General features: G+C 39.2%; 2 protein-coding genes across 3 annotated transcripts; one reads left to right on the plus strand and one right to left on the minus strand.

Annotated features, from left to right (window-relative positions):
- Positions 1-836: 836 nt before the first annotated feature.
- Positions 837-8806, minus strand: LOC111609895 (endoplasmic reticulum protein SC65-like). Of its 2 annotated transcripts, XM_023341129.1 has the most exons (9): positions 7770-8330; positions 6874-6964; positions 6225-6623; positions 5180-5329; positions 4416-4587; positions 3287-3415; positions 3063-3208; positions 1418-1501; positions 837-1311 (listed from the first exon to the last, which is right to left on the minus strand). In XM_023341129.1, exons 1-9 carry the CDS (start codon positions 7925-7927, stop codon positions 1165-1167), a joined length of 1476 nt encoding a protein of 491 aa, XP_023196897.1. In that variant the 5' UTR covers positions 7928-8330; the 3' UTR covers positions 837-1164. The 2 variants fall into 2 exon arrangements, with proteins under 2 accessions (XP_023196897.1, XP_023196898.1); XM_023341130.1 differs by lacking the exon at positions 7770-8330 and adding an exon at positions 8722-8806 and having other exon boundaries at positions 6225-6964.
- Positions 8742-16874, plus strand: LOC102230055 (peptidyl-prolyl cis-trans isomerase FKBP10-like). The gene is made up of 10 exons (XM_005811671.3): positions 8742-9094; positions 9270-9415; positions 10648-10837; positions 11053-11198; positions 12519-12708; positions 12806-12951; positions 13998-14187; positions 14268-14410; positions 15254-15417; positions 15690-16874. Exons 1-10 carry the CDS (start codon positions 8898-8900, stop codon positions 15882-15884), a joined length of 1707 nt encoding a protein of 568 aa, XP_005811728.1. The 5' UTR covers positions 8742-8897; the 3' UTR covers positions 15885-16874.
- The last annotated feature ends 2817 nt before the right edge of the window (positions 16875-19691 follow it).

Below are 19691 nucleotides of genomic sequence, written 5' to 3' on the forward strand. Positions count from 1 at the left end.
GTAAATGAGGAGTGAGAACTTTCAGTCAATGCCAAAATTCCAACCAAAGAATATTAGAAATTTATTAAAAGTCGATTGAAAAAAAGCTTATATAGCTAAACTTTAAGGTCAAAACAGATTATAAAATAAAATGAGATAAATGGAGGAATAGCCACGAGGCTATGACTAGCATCTTGACCTACAGTCACACGGTTGGAAGGATGATTGGGATTGGATTAGGGTTGGATTAGGGTTGGATTAGGGTTGGAAGGATGATTATGGTTAATTCCAAACCTCCTTCCAACTCTAATTCCAACTGGGCAAAATAAAATACTTTTTTTTTGGGTATATCATCCTGAAAATTTTGGACACTTTTTTTTAGATCTGCAATGGTTTGCAGATTGCCTTTGACAAAAATATGCGTACTTTGCTTACTTCTTTTAAATTTAGCATTTTTAGGTAATTGAGCTGGTAAAACCCAATCTTCCTACTTTCGTTAAAAAATGTCCCAATAAAAATTACCCAGTGACAATTTTCATCTCCATTGCAAAACGTTTGAACACCACTGCCTTAAAGATTTCTGTCACTTCATGGCTTTCATAAAGGCCGGTGAGGCAACAGAGAAATGTACCTTATAAATATTTTTGTGAAATTTGTTGCACAAAATATTGATTTTAGAAAATAATTATAACAGAGCTTAATACCTTAAATAATTTTAGACTAAAAGAATAATGTTACCAACTTCCCTATCAGAAATTTTAAAAAAAGAAAAGATTTTAGGTTCCTTCATAAAAGTAGAAACAAATTTTTATAAACTAATCTTTATAGAAAATGTTTTTAAAACAAATGCATCTGGAAAAGGTGCTTTATTATTTAGCTGAACAGAGCAAATTTAAAAGTTACTATTAACAAGATTAAAAGCAAAATACTTTGTTTTTTGTGATTTAAAAGAAAAGCCTGATGAATCATTTCAAACTCTTTGGACATTTAATGTGACATTATCGAACAGGTTTCAACTAAAACAAATAAGGTGAAAAGCAAATTGTTGCTGTTTTGTTAAACAGAGGGTAAAAAAAAAACTTCATGGCATAACTATGCTTAAAATTATTATAATGGTACTATTTTAAATACATTTAAGTATACCATTCCTAAAGACAGCAGAGCTGAAGCTGTAAATGGTTGAGTTCAGATGTCGGCTTCTCCTGCATCTCCTTTTCCTTTCTTTTGCCTCCATTTTGCAAACATGGACTCTTCATAATCTCCCACACCTTCAAACTCGGCATCGGGAGACTCGGAGGACAAAAGTGGATTTTCTTCTGGTCCACTAAAACCCTTAACAGAAATATTACAAAGCCAGTATTTACTGACTGAATCACTGATGATGAGAAAAAGTTAAATAAACCAAAATGTTTAAAGGATTAAATTTCGTCAATCTTACCTCATCATTCGTCTCCAAGTACTTTATTAGAAACGTCAACATCTGTTTTTGAGTGACGGTCTGGTTGTGGTATCGAAGAGCTTCCTGTTAAAACAAATTATAACAGATGGAGACGATATGCTGTCATTATAGCTGGCTTTAAAATATATATATATACTTTTAAAAAACAATTTAGTTTTTTAACTAAATTGTTACAAAATTTAGTTAAAAAATTAACTAAATTTAATTTTTAAGTTGCTCTAATTTCAAAATAAATTTTTTTTCGGGAGCTAATTTCGAAATACTTGTAAGAAATGTTGTTATATTTGCTCTTTTCTATGATGGTGAATGTGACTTTTTCCAATTCTCCACATCATTTGCAGACAATAACTTGACATTAAGTCAGGCTGATGCGGCAGTTCAGTACAAGTAAGAAATACTGCCACCTGCAGGTGGGAGCTAGCATCATCTTACCCATTGTTTTGACCATTTTTGTGGAAAACTTGCAATTAATACAGTTACGCATTAGCATGAAAAAGTGCGGGGATCTACTGTATTGATTTTGCGTAAATTTTCGTGAAAAAACTGCAGGACACGATTGATGTAATTTGGAAGGATGCAGATAAAAACGGCTTTGATTTGATTGAATATTGATGTTGATATTGTTCCATGATGTGGTTCAATACTTAAGAAAAACATTTAACAAAACTACAATTTGTAAAACATAAGTTGGTTAAAAATAACCAACTACAGTATTTTCAGAAATACTGTAGTTTCTAAGATACTAATTATTTTATATAATCAACTTTTATTTAGCCAATTCTTTACACAATTTTAAAACAAGACATACTCCAAAATATTATTTTACTCTTCCACTATGCAACAAGAATGATGGACAAAAGAAAAAAAAATTTGAGGAACGAAAACATGGAACTCACTTCCCTCATTTGTTTTAAATATAACAAATGCTGGAGCTTTCAATTATTTGATCATACATATAAGTATACAGTTATGAATTAATATGCTATGTTTTCAATTAGGGATGCACAATATTGGATTTTTGGTCATCATCCGATATGCCGATATACTAAAACTCATTTGGCCGATAACCGATACCAATACCAATATTTTTTCCCTACACCTACTTACTGAAACTATGTGGCTTTCTCTACCGTGGAGTTAAAATTGTCAATTTAGCCTGTTACCAAATGCTAAAAAGGAAGCTGAAAACGATGTAACACTTTCAATTTATGTTTAATGTTACATTTATTCATGACATCTGCTCTCTCTAAACCAATGAAAACACTGCTAATTCGATGTTGTGCTGTGCTGCGTCATTGTCACTGGTTTGTCATCTAAAAACAACTTTTATATCGGTGAGGTATTTTGAAGGAATGGCCGATGTCTGATATTAAATTTTACAGCTAATAAAACTTTATGGCTGATACCGATACCATGCCGACAATATAGTGTCCCTAATTTTAATATTATATTAAGTGTGTGCAACTGTTTTTGCATTAAATGTTTTTTTATGATGTGGACATCCAGAAGAGGAGCCATTGTTACGGCTACGGCTAATCCAAACAAACAGGAGAAATTAGGACAGGCTGAAGGTTTTCTCAGTCTCATCTTCCTAAGTCTCTTCTTCAGATAAAGTTCCTCTTACTGTTCTGGGTGTGAAGTGATGGAACTGCAGGCCCCACTGTGGGCTGTAGGCCTCATAGTACAGCAGGTTGTCCTTCATCACCGGGTCTTCTGGCTGGAACAGGAAGTAGCTGTACGCACAAGGCACGGCTCTGCGGCCGTCGTTCACTGCCCAGACACAGTTACATCAGCAGCAACAGAAACAAGAACATAAAGTCCTGGAAGCTCGACTGGAGCTGAACTTACGTTTGTAATAGGCGTACTGGAGGTAGTGGTAAATAGTGGGAACGAAGTTCTCCACAAAGTAGCCGCCAACGTTGGGCTTTAGGTTTTCCTCACACTTTATCCTGCATTTTAACATGTCAAAGTAGACTTCTGCGGAGAAAAATAAAATCCTTACTTAAATGAAAAGCAGCTGAGATGTTTTAGACGTTTTCCTGATATGACTTTCATTTTACTCTGTGGTATCACCATAAAATACTGGTAACAATAAAATACAGAAAATCTTTCTGAGTTTCTCACCATTTGCCTGTTTGGTGTCGCTGCAGCATTCAGTCAGAAAAGTGATTACACTAAATGTATATTTACAAAATAAATACTAGTATCTTGCACTGAAAAAAGAAAACAGGTGATGCAGTTTTAAAGAATGATTTAATCTGTTACAAGTCATCAAATTAAGTTTATCCAGGTAAAGCTTATTAAATCTACTTCACTAAAATAAAGTAAGTTCAACAAACTTAATTTGATTGCATGTAATAATTAACTTTTTTTTTTTTAGGTTGGAGCTCCATTCACTTTATTCAGTATATTCATTAAAAAATTACTGTGTGTAGTTTGGTATATTATGTTGATTTATAGATTGTAATTATTTTTCAATTTAGTTTTTAAATTTTTTTTTGTAAAAATACTATAAGCTCAAAATTACTCAGTAGACATTAATTATATTTGATCAGAAATGATAAATAATCAATTGAATTCTAATTACCTTACAATTTTTCTTCCAGGAATTGTGCTGCACAAACAATTAAATCAAATGTTTTTCTTAAAGTCGAAGTTCTTAAAATCTTTACAATCATGTTTATTGTCGCTGTTGCCATTTTCGTAACTTTTCCATCACCTGCAAACATTTGGCATAGAATACTTTTACAACTTGCTGGTGATTTATTGCTATATAAGCAGAACGGCAGTGGGCCGAAAACAGAAACTTGTGCTACACCCAATTTTGAAACGTTGGTCTTCTATTGTCATCTTCAACAAATTCTCAATTAAACTATTGAGAATTTTAACTTTTGATGTTTATGGAGAAAAATCTTAGGATTTACAGAATCAAAGCCTGAGTCTTGGGTTGATAATTAATAAATTACTGCATATTTACCAGCTAATAGAGCGTAGAAGTCTGTGTGTGAAGAAAAATGGCCGATCCCGTCACATTCGGCCTGACAGAGGTCGTACTCCTGCAGGTAGAGCCTCAGCGCTTCCTCCAGGCGCTCAGAACCGCCGCTGTACTCCCCCAAGTCGACAAGCTTCACGCCGCTAACAAAGGATGGCTGAAAAAAAAACATTTTAAAGTGGGACGTAACTAGTTACATTTACGCAGTTTCATTTACTTCAGTAACGTTTTTGGGGAAAAAAAATACTTTTAGTAATATTTTTTACTACACTGTTCCTTTTACTTTTACCTACACTTACTTTAGACACCGAAAAGAGGTGGAGTCTGCGTAGTGGTAAATATAACTGTGTGTCATCTGCATAACAATGAAAAGCAATCCCATGTTTTCTAAAAATAGAGCCAAGAGGAAGGAGGTACAACAAGAAAAGAAGAGGGCCTAGAATATTAAATGACTGGTAATTTGATCAGTTGACCAGTATTTGAGAAGACTTTTTACCAAATACTTTTTTACTCTTGATTAATTTCTTGGACAGTTACCTTTTACTTTAATAAAAATATGTTGAAGTAGTGCTACTTTTACTTCAGTAAAATTTTGGGGTACTCTTAAGTCACAATATAGTGCAGTGGGGTCAAAGTTGAGAAACCTTCAAGATAACAGTTGTGATTTTAATTAAAATGGGGTTAAGTAAACACATTTTTCCCCCCCTCAGAACATTTGCATCATTTTGCGTCTGGCCTTTTTGCCCCACCTCATAAAGTCGTTGTTCGTGGTCGATGAGGAAGCCGTCGAGGTCGTACTCGTTCTTGTACTCCTCCATCAGCTGCAGCATCTCCTGGTCCCCGGGGTTCCTCTGCAGGAAGGTGTAGGCGCACGGGACGGCCCGCTGCAGGTCGTCCAGCTGGACGCAGACGGGAACAGAATTAAGACAGAAAAACCTTCGGGAAAAAAATAAATCAGCTGGAAATTTAAAGCAGAAGTCAGAGCAGGACCTTAACGGGAGGCAAAAAGATCCAGAAGAAACCGTCCACGAAATTAGTCAGGCAAGAGAAACACGACTTCAACATATTTTTATTTAAGTAAAAGTAGAAAGTAACCTTCCAAGAAATGACCAAAGTAAGAATAAAAAAGTATTTGGCAAAAAGTTTACTCAAGAAGTAACTGATCAAATTATCAATCATTTAATATTTAAAATTACGTCATCAGACGGACAAAATATAAAGTTAAGTGGAAAATTGATGTTTTAAGGACGAAAATGACAATAATTCATATAAGTAACTAAAATTGACAAAAATAAATCAAATTTTATTTAATTTCAGCAACAAGACTTTTCAAAATGCTTTATATCATAAAAATACAAAGTCATAAAACAACTGGAACATTACATTTTGCTGTCATTTCACATCAGATCTTTGATGTTTTATTTATTATGTTTCAAAAGTAACTCTAAACAGGTGGGTTTTTGTCTGGATTTAAAGGCACTCAGTGTTTCGGGTGTTTTGCAGTTTTCAGGACGTTTGTTCCAGATTTGTGGCGCATAGAAGCTGAATGCTGCTTCTGCGTGTTTGGTTCTGGTTCTGGGGATGCAATAAAAGTACATTTCTTTCAATATAAAACTTACGAAGGTAACAAAAACTGCAGACGTGTGTCTGTGTGTGGTGAATTTTTGGTTAAAACATGTTTGTTCTTCACTCAGAAATATTACTCAAGTACAAATAAAAAGTACAGCGTATGAAATGCTCCGTATGTTTAAAGTTACTGAAGTAAACTAGGTACTTCCCCACTCTGCGTCCTACCTTAGCGTGAGCAAAGTGCAGATATCGGTACGGGGATCGTTTGCTGAACTCCTCCAGGATCTCGGGGCCGGGAGGCGGCAGCTGCAGGACCGGGAAATGCGCCCTGCACTTCTTCTGACAGGACGCCGTCCTCAGGACGCGCCAGCAGACGCTTAGATCCAGGGCTGCTGCGGGAGAAAGCGGCTCCTCGTGACTGCTGCGGTTACACTGGACCGAGCAGAACCGCGCGCTTTCCCTGAGAAGTCGGTGCAAACGCAAACTCAGCTCCAAGTACTGGATGGATTGGGTCCAGTTTCCTGCAGCGTAGCTGTCCAGCGCCAGTCCGTAGGCTGCAGTGAGAGGAAGGAGTTCTTCTTTGGGAAAACTTCTGAAGCTGTAACTCTCATATTGTGCGGATGTCTTAATAAACACAAAGTTCACACAGAAAAGTATTAGAAATATTAAATACAAGCCTCTTTTTGCTCCCAGTCCAACCATAATAAGAAAACATTCCCGTGTATCCCTCCTCTCTTCTCCTGCAGTGTTTGTGATTTGGTGGTCTGCTGAAGTGATCAGGGGCTTGAGGGAATTCTGGGATTGGGAATTTCTCAGCGTCACTGAAACAGAGACCCACCGGTCAGCAGCCAGGTTTATTTCTGTTCTGATTTACCTTTGACTGGAACACCTGGAGAAGACCAGTCTCTGAACTTGTCCGTTTCAAATCCTTGCAAACTGGTTTTGTCTTGATGGATTTAAAGGACCTACAAAGAGAAAGAAGCTTGTGAGTTTTTGCCTTTTGCAGATTTGATTGCTCTGAAGTGGAGGAACACAGACAGACCAAAGATAAATGAATGGATCAAACTACTGAGCAACAACCAGGCAATGGAAAAACTGACTTAAATAACAAAAGGAAAGCTTGAAGACTTTAAAGATATTTGGTTTCCCTTCCTACATCTTGTCAAAAACTGTGACATGTAAAGTAATTTTTTTCTTTTCTTTTTGTGCAGATAGAGTGAGCCCTGGGGTTGTGTGTGTTTTGGGGGGTGAAGGGAGGGATTACACTGTATGTTAATTTTTATCTATTTTGTTGTATTTTTCATGGATTTTTTTGTTGTTTTGTTTTTGTATGTCTGTATAGCAGAAAATTCTAATAAAAATATTTGGGGGAAAAAATTTAAAAAGGTGACCTACACACTAATTCTGACAGATCATAAGTAGAGCAAGTTTAGCTAATCAACCGCCGCAGTGTTAGCTTAGCTAGTAGCAGTGTTAGCTTAGCTAGTAGCAGTGTTAGCTTAGCTAGTAGCAGCGGCAGCTAATCTACCACAGCGATTGCTTATCTTACTAATCACAAAATAAACATGAAGCCTAAAACCATGATACCGTAACGGACTGAATGTTCTGTCCTATGTGGTGGAAATGTTTGTTGTTTTGGTGTTCAGTCCTGACGCATAAAGTGGTGTTGTCCGTTGCTATGGCAACGAGGCTGCATGTAGAGTAGCCGACACAGAAAAATAAGTGGTTTTGAGTTGTTTTTCTGCGTGCACAGCCATAAATTAATAATACCTAGGTCTCCAGGTCTCCAGAGCATAACCTCCAGTATTTTGCGCATGCGCGAAATTTCGGGACGTAAACATCGACATACAGGCGCAGCATCGCCAATAAAAAGATGATGCATGGATGTGCTGAACATCTAAGCGGTTACAGGCCCCAACATACTTCATCCGAAGTAAATAGTCAATGCACCGTCATGTGTTTTTTTTAATAAGTTTTGTATTTCCACATATCTTTAATACATATAAATTAACTGTCCATTTATTAAATTATTTGTATTTTCTTACAGTTACAAAATTTATTAGAAGCACAGTCTTATTTATTGAATTGTGGCACCTTGGGGCCCCCAGTGCATAAAAGTCCTTAATTATTGATATTATTGTTTTGTTAAAAATCTCTTTTATTCGCCCCGGGCCACATTCATGCTTCATTCCCCTAACAAGCAACCATTACGTGAATCATTTGGCCTAGTTAAAGCGTTCCACACTTTTGCCGTTTCAGCTAAAAACGTGATTCCGTTCAACTGGTCAGAAAGTGGAAGCTGCCCGAAACTGTTCAGTCTCCGGTTGTTTTAGGGCTGAGAGGCGGACCTCTGCAGCTGCATGCAGCGGCGTCGCTCTGATTTCAAAATAAAATCAACAATAAACGCCTTGCTTTAAGTAATCAGGCTCAGATTAACTTTAAGATCTCACATCCATTTTATTCTGAAAACATCAAACTTCGTTAAACGTATTAAAAAGCAACAAGTTGCAGGGAAAGACATTTAAAGTAAATAAGATATTAAAAAAAACTGGTAACTTTTTTAGCAACACAAACTGGATGTTTTAAAAGGTTTGGTTGGATTTATTGCGACTCAGTGAAGAAACTTCTTATTTCTTATTGTGGAAATTTTAACTGAAGTGCTTCCCACTCCCTCTTACATTCCTCCCACTCTTAAAAAAAAGAGAAAAAAAGTCTTAGCGACCTGGAGACTGTCCACGTTTACAGCTCTGCTCCACATCCGCAGCCCTGTGCGTGGAAAAACGCACTCCCCGCACGCAGGCCTTTAGATCGCCTCCGCTTCTTTTAAATTCGGCCTAATGTCCATTTTTCTGCTGCTTTTACGTCACTTTTAAGTCATTTGACCCCCTTTGTGTAAAAATGCTTCCCCTTTGCGTTGCCTTCTCCGTTCTGGCTGCGTGGTTTTCCGTGGAGTGTAATCCCAGTCCCGTGTTGGGAGATGTTGTCGTGGACAGATACGAGATCCCCAAAGACTGCGCAAGGGAGGCGAAAACTGGAGATTACGTCCGCTACCATTACAACGCCACGTTCACCGACGGGAAGACGCTGGACTCGAGGTGAGACCAGAAAAATGTTTGCCGGTTTCAAAGCTTTTCCAGAGAGAAAATGCAGGTTAAAACAAGTTCGCAGCTTCCACTAACATGCATGCCCTGCAGATACAAACATCCTCCAAACGTTGACCCACTTCTGACATTTTCTCCTTCAACCTGCGGGGATTTTTCTCACTTGCAGCCATGAGAAAGGAGCAGCCAAAGTCGGCCTGATCGGGGAGGGTCGGCTCATCGCTGGCGTGGATAAAGGCCTGCAGGGGATGTGCGTGAATGAGCGCAGGAAAATCACCATCCCGCCACACCTGGCTTACGGGAGCAGCGGGGCAGGTAGATTTTAATTTCTTGGGGGATATTTTAGACAGCGCTACAAAACTAATTCAAAGCTTTCTACATCTTTTGTAGAAAACTTCCTGCAGTTGCATCTAGCATAGAAAAGTTCAATATCAGTCAGATTGGACTCAACATATTTCAAATCTTGCAGGATTTTCTAACAGAATCTAGGTCTAAACTTTGACTAGGCCATCCTACTGTATTTCTGTCCATATGTTTTGGGTCCATGGTGTAAAATTATGGAGGAGCTAAAACAAAGTCAAAATTTAAGGCAATTTAAAAGGAAATAAAAGGAGGTATTTTCACAAGATGTAGAAATATGAGTGAGAGTAAGTTAGCACAGATGTGTAAATTGAGGCTAACTAATATGAGTGTGTTTGGGTATGAATGTATATTTCAAGGTTTCCCCGAGAAAACTTGCTAGGCCCGGTGTTTGGGCGTCATCCAGCAGCCCGTTGTGTTTTTGCCTTAAAAAAAACATTTAAAGTTGACAGGAAATGTGAAAATATCACTTGATAATTATATGTTATTGGAAGATTAACTATAAAGTCTTAAAAAACATGCAAACATTTAAAAAAAAACTTAAATAAATAGACAAAGCTTAGCCTGGTGGGGGCAGAAGTTAAGCCCGGTGGCCCGCCAGGCTTATAATACACTGTGCGGAACCCTGTATATTTCGACATGTGTAAATAGGAGGTAAAATGGAAAATTAATTAACCTATGTATTTCTAATTTTTTTAATTTAATAATAAGGGTCCATCTGAAAATATTGCACGAGTTTATGGGATAGGAATTCATACGTTTCTTATTTCTTCCTACTCGTTTTCGAGGATGTTTAGATTATTGTGGTACAAAATTGTTTCTTTTGCATTCCTTGTTCATGTGTGATTTTAAACTGCTATCATGTTCGGAAAAAATAAACTGAAACTGGTTAACAGGCAATTCTTTTTCCCTTTTTGTTACTTGGTGACATGAAGTTTAAAAATGATTTTTTTATGTCTGAATTTCAACAAACGGTGCATCGTCTCTGTTCCGTTTTTACTAATCCGGAGTTTTACTGAAAATCGTTTGGATGTTTTTCAAAATCGGATTGAAATAAGTTTTTGTTGCAAGTGCAGAAACCCCACTACTAGTATAATTAGATGTAACTTTTATTGCACAAAAAGGATGAATTTAAAGTAAAAAAATAATCACACTGTTGAATTAAACTCATGACCTTTTGCCTCCAGGTGATGCGGTTCCTCCAGACGCCACGCTGGTGTTCGACATCCACCTCCTGGATCTGTGGAACAAGGCCGACCTGGTCGTCACCAGAACCGTAAGCACGCCCAAAGACTGCAAACGCTCCGTGATGCGCACAGACTTTGTGCGTTACCACTTTAACGGCACTCTGCTGGACGGGACCACCTTCGACTCCAGGTGAGTTCTGGACGTTTTGTTGTTTTAACGGAGAGATTTCCTCAGCTTCTCGGTAGAAATTAAACTGAAAATGGCGTCTAAATGAAACAACACAGAATTTACTGGCAGGCTTGAGCCAAATCGACAACCTGTGTGCGTCTGCGCTGTGTCCAGGTGTGTTTTCTGTGTCCACTTATGTGTGTGACTGACTTTGCGCTTGTGTGAGCCCCGCGCAGCTACAACAGGAAGCAGACCTACAACTCGCTGGTGGGCGAGGGCTGGCTGGTGAAGGGCATGGACGAGGGCCTGCTGGGCATGTGTGTGGGGGAGATCAGACACATCGTGATTCCACCGTTCAAAGCGTACGGAGAAAAGGGATCAGGTAGGAAGACATGGCACATACGATAGGAGAGCTTTCCTGATTTTAATCTTCATATGATGGAGTATTAGGGTGATGCTAGAATAAAGACCTAATTCTCATATCTTGACTTTATTCTTGTAATATTTCAAATCTTCCATACGACTCTATTCTTGCTATATTTTGATGTTATTCTAATAATATTATGACCTTGTTCTCATATTACGACTTAATTCTTGTATTATTTCAACTTTATTCTCCAAATATGATTGTTATATTATGTTGACTTTATTCTTGTACTAATTTCTTCTTGTGATATTGTGACTATTCTTGTAGGAATTTATTATCGTAAAATGACTTTATTCTTATAATCTTATTTTTTCTTAGTATGGGTCTAATACTCCGTAATAATATTACATTTAATTGAAGAAATATTGATTTATTTACCAAAATTTCCTCTGAACTTTCCTGTTTGATTCACACTCATTCATTTTTGCAGTCTCTTAATATGAAGCTTGTAGGAAGCTAAGAAATACACACTGCTTTATATTTCTTTACACTTTCCACATTTTTTCACATTAACCGTCAAAGGATTTTACTGAGATTTGATGTGATAAACCATCATAAAGTCATACATAAATCTGAAGGGAAAGGAAAAGATTACATGGTTTCCAAGTTTGTTTTTGCACATAAAAATCTGAAAAGTGTGGTGTGCATGTGCATTCTGCTTCCCTGAGTCAATACTTTGTAAAACCAGCTCAGTCAGATTGGATGGAGAGGTTCTGTGAACATCTGCAGATTTTTCCTCCATCTTCCCATTAATTCTGACCAGATTCACACACAAAAAATACTCAGAGTAGGATGACAGAAAATATTTGCAATTTTTAAATTAGAATAGAATATACTTTATTGTGGTGTGTAGTAGCAGCTTCCCAAATACACATAAAATACAAAATAAACAGCTCAAACAACAACAGAAGACCAAAGATATTGCACACCTTCCAGGCCTAACATTAATTTTTTAAAACTTTAAACTCTGCCACCAGCCCACACATATGTGCACCTTTTGTTTTCTCAGAAAGTGATATTCCTTCCCTTTTCTTTCACATTAAAATTAGTAAACTAGGTACTAAAACACTGCTTCTTTCTAGATAAAAATAAAAAACGAATAATGAATGTTTCTCAGCTATAAAATGCTTCACTCAGCATACCTAATGAGGTTACAAAGAATAAAAAAATAAAGGTTTTCCCTCCAAAATGAGCTCATCTGCTGTGTTTTTGGTTGATGTGTAACAGCAGTATGGGTTATAATACCTCATGTTATTGGTTGTATCTGTGTGACAGGAACCATGATTCCCCCTCAGGCGACGCTGGTGTTTGACATCCTGATGGAGGACATTCACAACCCGAAGGATAACATCACCATCGAGAACCAGGAGGCTCCTGAGCCCTGCACCCGCAGGTCCGTGGCGGGGGACTACATTCGGTATCACTACAACGGAACCTTCCTGAACGGGGTGACCTTTGACACCAGGTGTGTCCACATCTGAACATGGATCATATATTTTGTTGAATTCTTGTGGTCGGAAGTTGAAATCAGAACTTTTACCGTATTCATCTGTTGATTGCAGCTACCAGAGGAACAGCACATACAACACCTACATCGGGATGGGCTACGTGATCCCAGGAATGGACCAGGGCCTGCTGGGCGTCTGCCTGGGGGAGAGGAGGAGGGTCATCATTCCTCCTCACCTTGCTTATGGAGAACAAGGAGCGGGTGAGTTACTGCAGGAAAAGCATGAAGAAAGTCTGGTTTACTTAAAATCAAACATGTAAAAAACATTAATAGATATCTGGGGATAAATATTAGGCTTTTAACTACCGTATTTTCCGCACTATAAGGCGAACCTAAAAACCTTCAATTTTCTCAAAAGCCGACAGTGCGCCTTATAATCCGGTGCGCCTTATATATGGACCAATATTGAGCCACAACAGGTCTCGCAACTACAGTAAGCAGCTGCCGACTTCATTTTCCCCCGAAGAAGAAGAAGTGCGCCGTGCATGCTGGGTTTTGTGTAAAGACCCCAAAATGGCTCCTATTAAGAGACACGCTTACGACGCAGAGTTTAAGCTCAAGGCGATCAGTGACGCAGCAGAACATGGGAATACAGCAGCAGCCAGAGAATTTAACATGAACGAATCAATGGTTATAGTGCATATATATTGTGATTGCACTAACATTTGATTTACCGTAACAGTATCAGACTGTTTTTTACGTGTTTACTGAATCGAGGAAAAGTTCCCCTCCACTATATGTTATACCTTGCTGTTGTTAAAAGATAAACTGTGTCACGAAAATACCACGTCACTGACTTTACCTCAGGGAAAATAATAAAGCAGCTGTTTATTCATTTTGGGAATGAACGGAGTTTTCAGAACGCTGGCTTGTAATCTATTAATAAAGTTTGACTGACCTATCTGACTATTTTGTCGACATTCCCTTTAGCGCAGTTCCATCTAATGGATGCATAACGTAACCCCAGCCTCTACTGTAGCGTCTATTCTATGCGCCTTATAATGTGGTGCGGTTGAATCCCGGTTGAAATCCTACAGGAGAAAACCGCTGTGACAGCCAGACTGAGCACAAAAAAGCTAGTGTGTTTGTTTTTTCAGGTCATTTTCAACAAAAAAAAAAACAGACTAAATGTTCACGGACCGTGAAGAGTTATTAGAATCGAGCGGAAGTCAATATTCAAGCTAGTATGTTGGGCTAAACTTACGTGTTTCCGTTAGGATGAAATAATTTCTCGGCGGTGTGTTCAGGTGACGTGATTCCTCCGTCAGCCGTCCTGGTCTTTGACGTCCACGTCATCGACTTCCACAACCCAAGCGACAAAGTGGAGCTCAAGGTCACCTACAAACCGGAAGTGTGCAACGACACCACAACTCTGAACGACCTGGTCCGCTACCATTACAACTGCACTCTACTGGACGGGACTCTGCTCTTTTCCTCGTAAGTTTCCGCCCGATTTTCCAGCCTCCGTTTTTAACAAGTTGATCATTGTTTTCATTTGACGGCCGCATCTTCGCTAGGTACGACTATGAGAACATGCAAGACGCAGTTCTGGGCCAGGACAAGGTGATCGACGGGCTGGATGAAGGCTTGAGGGGCATGTGTGTGGGAGAGAAGAGGAGGATTACAGTGCCGCCTCACCTCGGACATGGAGAGAGAGGAGGTGAGGTTGGAGCAGCCATCTTAGGCTGCGATCACACTGCAGCCTGAAGTGACCCAATTCATTTTTTTTTTATTTTACATAATTCAACCTGTATTTTTCATGACAGTTTGAACAACACAGGTCGGATTTTATGGAATGCGATGCAGATCACTTGGATAGCCGACTCAAATGTGGCCGTCCAGGCCGCATTCATCCAACCTGAACATCATTGATGCTCGACAAGCGTCACTATTCTGCGACCTGATACGCACAAGCAGGAAGAAAAACAACAACAACAATGGCGAACTGTAATAAGGTTTAAGTTGTTAATGTGCTGGCTCCGGTCGGACAACAACTTTAAAATCGTAAGCTAAAACCGTTAGCATCCATGTTTACTTCCGCAAACATCGAGACTTTTTTTTAAAATGGCGAATCACTGATTTGTGACTCATTGCGCCCTCTACTGCGTGGGACACTTTTAGGTCGTTTGCAGTTCACACCGGAGAAAACATACAGGTCGCTTATATTTGGAAGTGTGAACGGCCACGACAAAAATAAAAATCGGAATTGGGTCACTAAAGGCTGCAGTGTGAACATGGCCTTAGATTGAACCTCGTCAGGCAGAGAGATGCAGGTGACAGAAATACCTTGATTTTCAACTTTCACTGTGACTGGCCAATCAGTTGCTCTATTAATTTGTGACATTTTGAGCAGTTGAAAAGGAAACTTAAATGTGCAACTCAGAGTTTCACTAAAACAATTGTTGCATAGATTAACATTCATCTCTCGGTAAGATTACTCTCTCCTGAGGTTTGTATGCACACAGCTTCTACAATCTAAAGTCGGTCTCTTGTTGTCCGTCAGCTGCTGGTGTACCAAGCAGCGCCGTTCTGGTCTTCAGCATTGAGCTGGTGAGCTTTGAGCGGGGCGTCCCGCCCGGTTACTTGTTTGTGTGGCTCGAGGACACTCCAGCTGATCTGTTTGAAACCATGGATATGAACAAGAATGGAGAGGTGCCACTGGATGAGGTATGTTTCCTACAATTCCTCTTCATTTCTTTAAGGATAAAATTAGAATCTGTTCCACACCTGGATGTATTTGTGATATATTTAATTACATTTTGCTCTGGTAGAATAATTAACTTACTATAGACAGGCATGAAGATGTAGGAAAAAGTATTTTCTACTGTTCTATAAATGTTTGACTCCAGCTGGTGGTGATATTAGGAACAACACAACTTAGTTAACTACAGTACTTTTCCTGATTTACCTTTTCATCATTTTGCTTCTTTGTCTTTTAGTTCACGGAGTTTATCAAGCTCCAGGTTGCAGAAGGAAAAGGCCGGACAAAGCCGGGAATGACAATGGAGCAGATCGTCGCCGACATGTTTCAGAACCAGGACCGCAACAAAGACGGCCTGATCACGGCCAGCGAGCTCAAACTTAAAGTCGACGAGGACAAGGAACGGGAGCAGGCGAGGCACGAGGAGTTGTGAGGAGGGAAAAAAATGTTTGGTTTTCTCTCAGGGATGAAAAACAAAACAAAAGAAGCCACAGCTCATATGCAGCGTCAGTTTATTTACAGTATTTGATCTCTGAGAAAAGACGTTGGGAAACAATTTCTTGTGGAGGATTCTGAGGTTTCTGAAAATACAGCAAGCACCTTTTTATCCCTGAGTGTTGTAATAAAAAAGTGTTTGTAAAAACAGTTGTTTTATTAACATTTTATACTAACATTACACACTGGATTCATTCATCTTCTGTCAGAATCTATAGCGCCGATGGTAGCACCTGTTTTTTTTTTCTGAATATTTGATTTTTCTTCATTTTAAAATATTTTATCTTTAAAAAATAGCAATGTTCCTTTATGCGAACTAGAACCTTATATCCATGTCTTATTGCAGTGCACAAGAGGAACCGGTTTTAAATTATTATAATTAAAAAAACACAGAGGTTAATAGTTTACAACAGTTTTTGTGCTTGTTCTGTCATTACAGCTTTAAAAAAAAAACCTCAACATTGATTGTAATTTTACTTTAACCTTTGCTTCAGAAATCCAGTGATGTAGTCAGGCAGTTATTACAGTCCCCAACACACACAAACAGAACTGGGTATTATACTTCCAGGTCCAAGGTTTGGCACACAGAGATTTACAACATCGTGTCTCAGACATGACAGAAAACGCATCATGGGCTTCATTCAAACTGCAGACAAATGTGACATAAATCTGATTTTTAAGTTACATTTGAGCCACTGCCATACAGTTAATGACATTGCATTAATGTCATCAATGATTTTAATGTGGGAACAACTGAAGCATTTTTAAATGCGATTTTAGCTGCATTTTCATTGCGTAATCTGAGATTTACAAAATAAATTCGCTGATTGGAAGCGTGCCAATTTTGTTTTTCCAATATAAAGTTTTGGTCGTATGGAAATTGGTTTATTTTGCAAAATGAGTAACATGATCAACAACCGGATTTTGCCACTGACACAAACCACAAAGAAGAAAATGACAGGAAGTAGAAGGAGGATGTCGCAACATGGTTTTTTTAAATGACTTATTTGTGAACAAATGTATTCACGTGTGATTTTAATTGTGTTCCTTATTAGAAACAGAAATTGCAAAATTGTAATTTTTCAACATTCAAGATCTGCAGTGTGAACTAAAAGCCTCCCATAACTATGAAGCATTTTGTTTTTATCTTTTTTAACAAAAGGAACTAAAGGATCAAACATTTTGGTTTTCATGCAGAAATAGGTCTGGTAGTCTAAAGGACAGTGAACGTAATTTGTCGATTAAACATAAAGTGACATGCTGGTGATCTCTCCTGAGGTCCGATTTGAGGTAAAAATGTGAGAATGCATCATTTTTTCCGGTGCACCTTACTTATCTCTGATGAGACGATAAATCTCAGGATAGCGTTAGGAACGTCCATCGTCTCGCCCCTAAAAGCACGATATCAAACGAGTTCAAGAACGACTCTTTTCTTTCCTCCACCTGACGAGAAGCAAACTCACGATTAACAGATACCTTTCAGGCAAAGCACAGGTGTAATAAAAGCTGTAAGTGCTACCTGGTCGTTGAGGAAGCCCACTGTCAGGATGTTCTGCGCCGTGGAGACGCCGTCAGCCATCCTCAGGTCTCCCAGCAGCAGGACGTTGGCTGACCATGCAGCTCTCTGAGGGCGGCGGCGTGGGGCACAGCACCGGCCCATTTGTTCTACAAATGGATTAGCTGACCTTTGAAGGCCTGCAGAACCCCCTGTTGGATGAGACAACACTGAGTTAGTGTCACTCAGTTTAAGCTGGGTTTACTTAAATGTATGGCAAGAAGAAGCAAACTTAATCCTAGACAAAACATTTCACACGGACTAACAAAATTCAGGACAATCTCTCAATCCAAAACAGAGAAAACACACAAACCAACATTTATTTCCTTCTAATTCATCTAGAGCAATGTTTCCCAACCCTGGTCCTCAAGGCACACTGTCCTACATGTTTTAGAGGTTTCCCTGCTTTAATGTGCCTGATTCAACTGATTGCAGTTCAACAAACGCCTGTTAATCAGTCATCAATTGAAATCAGCTGGACTGAAGCAAAGAAATACCTAAAACATGCAGGACAGTGTACTTGATGTACGTACATTTAAATATAAATATAGTAACAAAAAATGATATTTTGAAAATAAACACAAATATTTGCAGCATTGTTACAACCAGTTAGCCTTACATTTTGCAACTTTGGTCAAATTATCTTCACTGTGGAGTCATCATCTAACAACAACCTGTTATTGAGGACGTCTACAAAATAGAAGGAAATGGTTAGAAAAAGGATGGATGCATGATTATTAGTGAGAAGATGCATTTTCAGTGTTAAAAGAAAAATAAGCAAATAAAGTCAACATAACTTTGTAGACTTAAAAGTTTTGCCTTCTCTAACTTGTCATTTGTACTACAGCTTTTTACATAAATGCTCATTTCATCAAGATTCTGATGATTAGAATAAAGTTAAATTAGAAGAATGACAAAAGTCTTGACACATGCAAACAATATTCTAAAAATAATATGCCACCATAGAGATATAGACATCGTTCTTGATGTGGGTGGTGGGAACTCTTTTCCCCTTGTGTGCAAATTTGGTGATCAAAGTCTGAAATGACCTGTGAAAGCAATAGTGACATAAAATAGATGGTAGCACACAGCAAACGTCTAAATTCAGGATAACTCAGTTAAGAAACAAAAACTTAATGCGTTCACACTTGCAACCTGATTCCGATTTTTTGACGTAATCCATCTGATTTTTTCATGACAGTCTGAACAACACAAGTCGGATTGTTTCGAATGTGACCCAGTTCACTTGGCTATTCGATACGTATCCTATTCGAATATGACCGAACGGCCAGGTAGGACAAACGTCACTATTCTGCGTCCTGATACGCGCAAGTGTGTAGAAAAACAACAACCACGGCAGACTATAATGAGGATTAAGTTGTTAATATACTGGCTCCGGTCGCACAACGACTTTAAATGCGTAAGCGTTAGCATCCAAACACCGATCCTCTTCTTCTTTCTATGGTGGTTGGCACTGAGAACACTGACGTTATTGCGCCCTCTACTGCGCATGCGGGACACTTTCAGGTTTATAGTTCACACTGGAGATCACATCCAATCCAAGCCGCGTATATTTGGAAGTGTGAACGGACTGCGGTTCGCAGCCGAGTGTGAAGCGGCCGGGATGGGGATCAGTGCCTCCAAATCCGAGGCCATGGTCTTGAGCCGGAAAAGGGTAGAGTGCCTTCTCTGGGTCAGGGGGGGTGTCCTGCCCCAAGTGGAGGAGTTTAAGTATCTCGGGATCTTGTTCACGAATGGGGGAAGAAGGGAGCGGGAGATCGACAGGCGGATTGGCGCAGCGTCTGCTGTCAAGCGGGCGCTGTACCGGTCCGTCGTGGTGAAGAGAGAGCTGAGCCAAAAAGCGAAGCTCTCGATTTACCGGTCGATCTACGTTCCCACCCTCATCTATGGTCATGAGCTTTGGGTCATGACCGAAAGAACGAGATCGCGGATACAAGCGGCCGAAATGGGTTTTCTCCGTAGGGTGGCTGGGCTCTCCCTTAGAGATAGGGTGAGAAGCTCAGTCATCCGGGAGGGACTCAGAGTAGAGCCGCTGCTCCTTCACATCGAGAGGAGCCAGTTGAGGTGGCTCGGGCATCTGGTTAGGATGCCTCCTGGACGCCTCCCTGGTGAGGTGTTCCGGGCACGTCCCACCGGGAGGAGGCCCCGGGGAAGACCCAGGACACGCTG

This window comes from Xiphophorus maculatus, chromosome 10 (assembly GCF_002775205.1).
Source record: "Xiphophorus maculatus strain JP 163 A chromosome 10, X_maculatus-5.0-male, whole genome shotgun sequence".
Taxonomy (NCBI): domain Eukaryota; kingdom Metazoa; phylum Chordata; class Actinopteri; order Cyprinodontiformes; family Poeciliidae; genus Xiphophorus; species Xiphophorus maculatus.

Excerpts from the sequence above, each read along its gene's own strand:
- LOC111609895 (XM_023341129.1), bottom strand. The coding sequence starts at position 7,927 with ATGAAGTATGTTGGGGCCTGTAACCGCTTAGATGTTCAGCACATCCAT. Across the intron at positions 3,416-4,415 it reads CTTCTACGCTCTATTAGCTG|AAGTCTACTTTGACATGTTA; the intron begins GTAAATATGCAG and ends TTTTCTCCGCAG. Across the intron at positions 1,502-3,062 it reads ATCACTTCACACCCAGAACA|GAAGCTCTTCGATACCACAA; the intron begins GTAAGAGGAACT and ends TTGTTTTAACAG.
- LOC102230055 (XM_005811671.3), top strand. The coding sequence starts at position 8,898 with ATGCTTCCCCTTTGCGTTGCCTTCTCCGTTCTGGCTGCGTGGTTTTCC. Across the intron at positions 9,095-9,269 it reads GGGAAGACGCTGGACTCGAG|CCATGAGAAAGGAGCAGCCA; the intron begins GTGAGACCAGAA and ends TCTCACTTGCAG. Across the intron at positions 15,418-15,689 it reads GAGAGGTGCCACTGGATGAG|TTCACGGAGTTTATCAAGCT; the intron begins GTATGTTTCCTA and ends TTTGTCTTTTAG.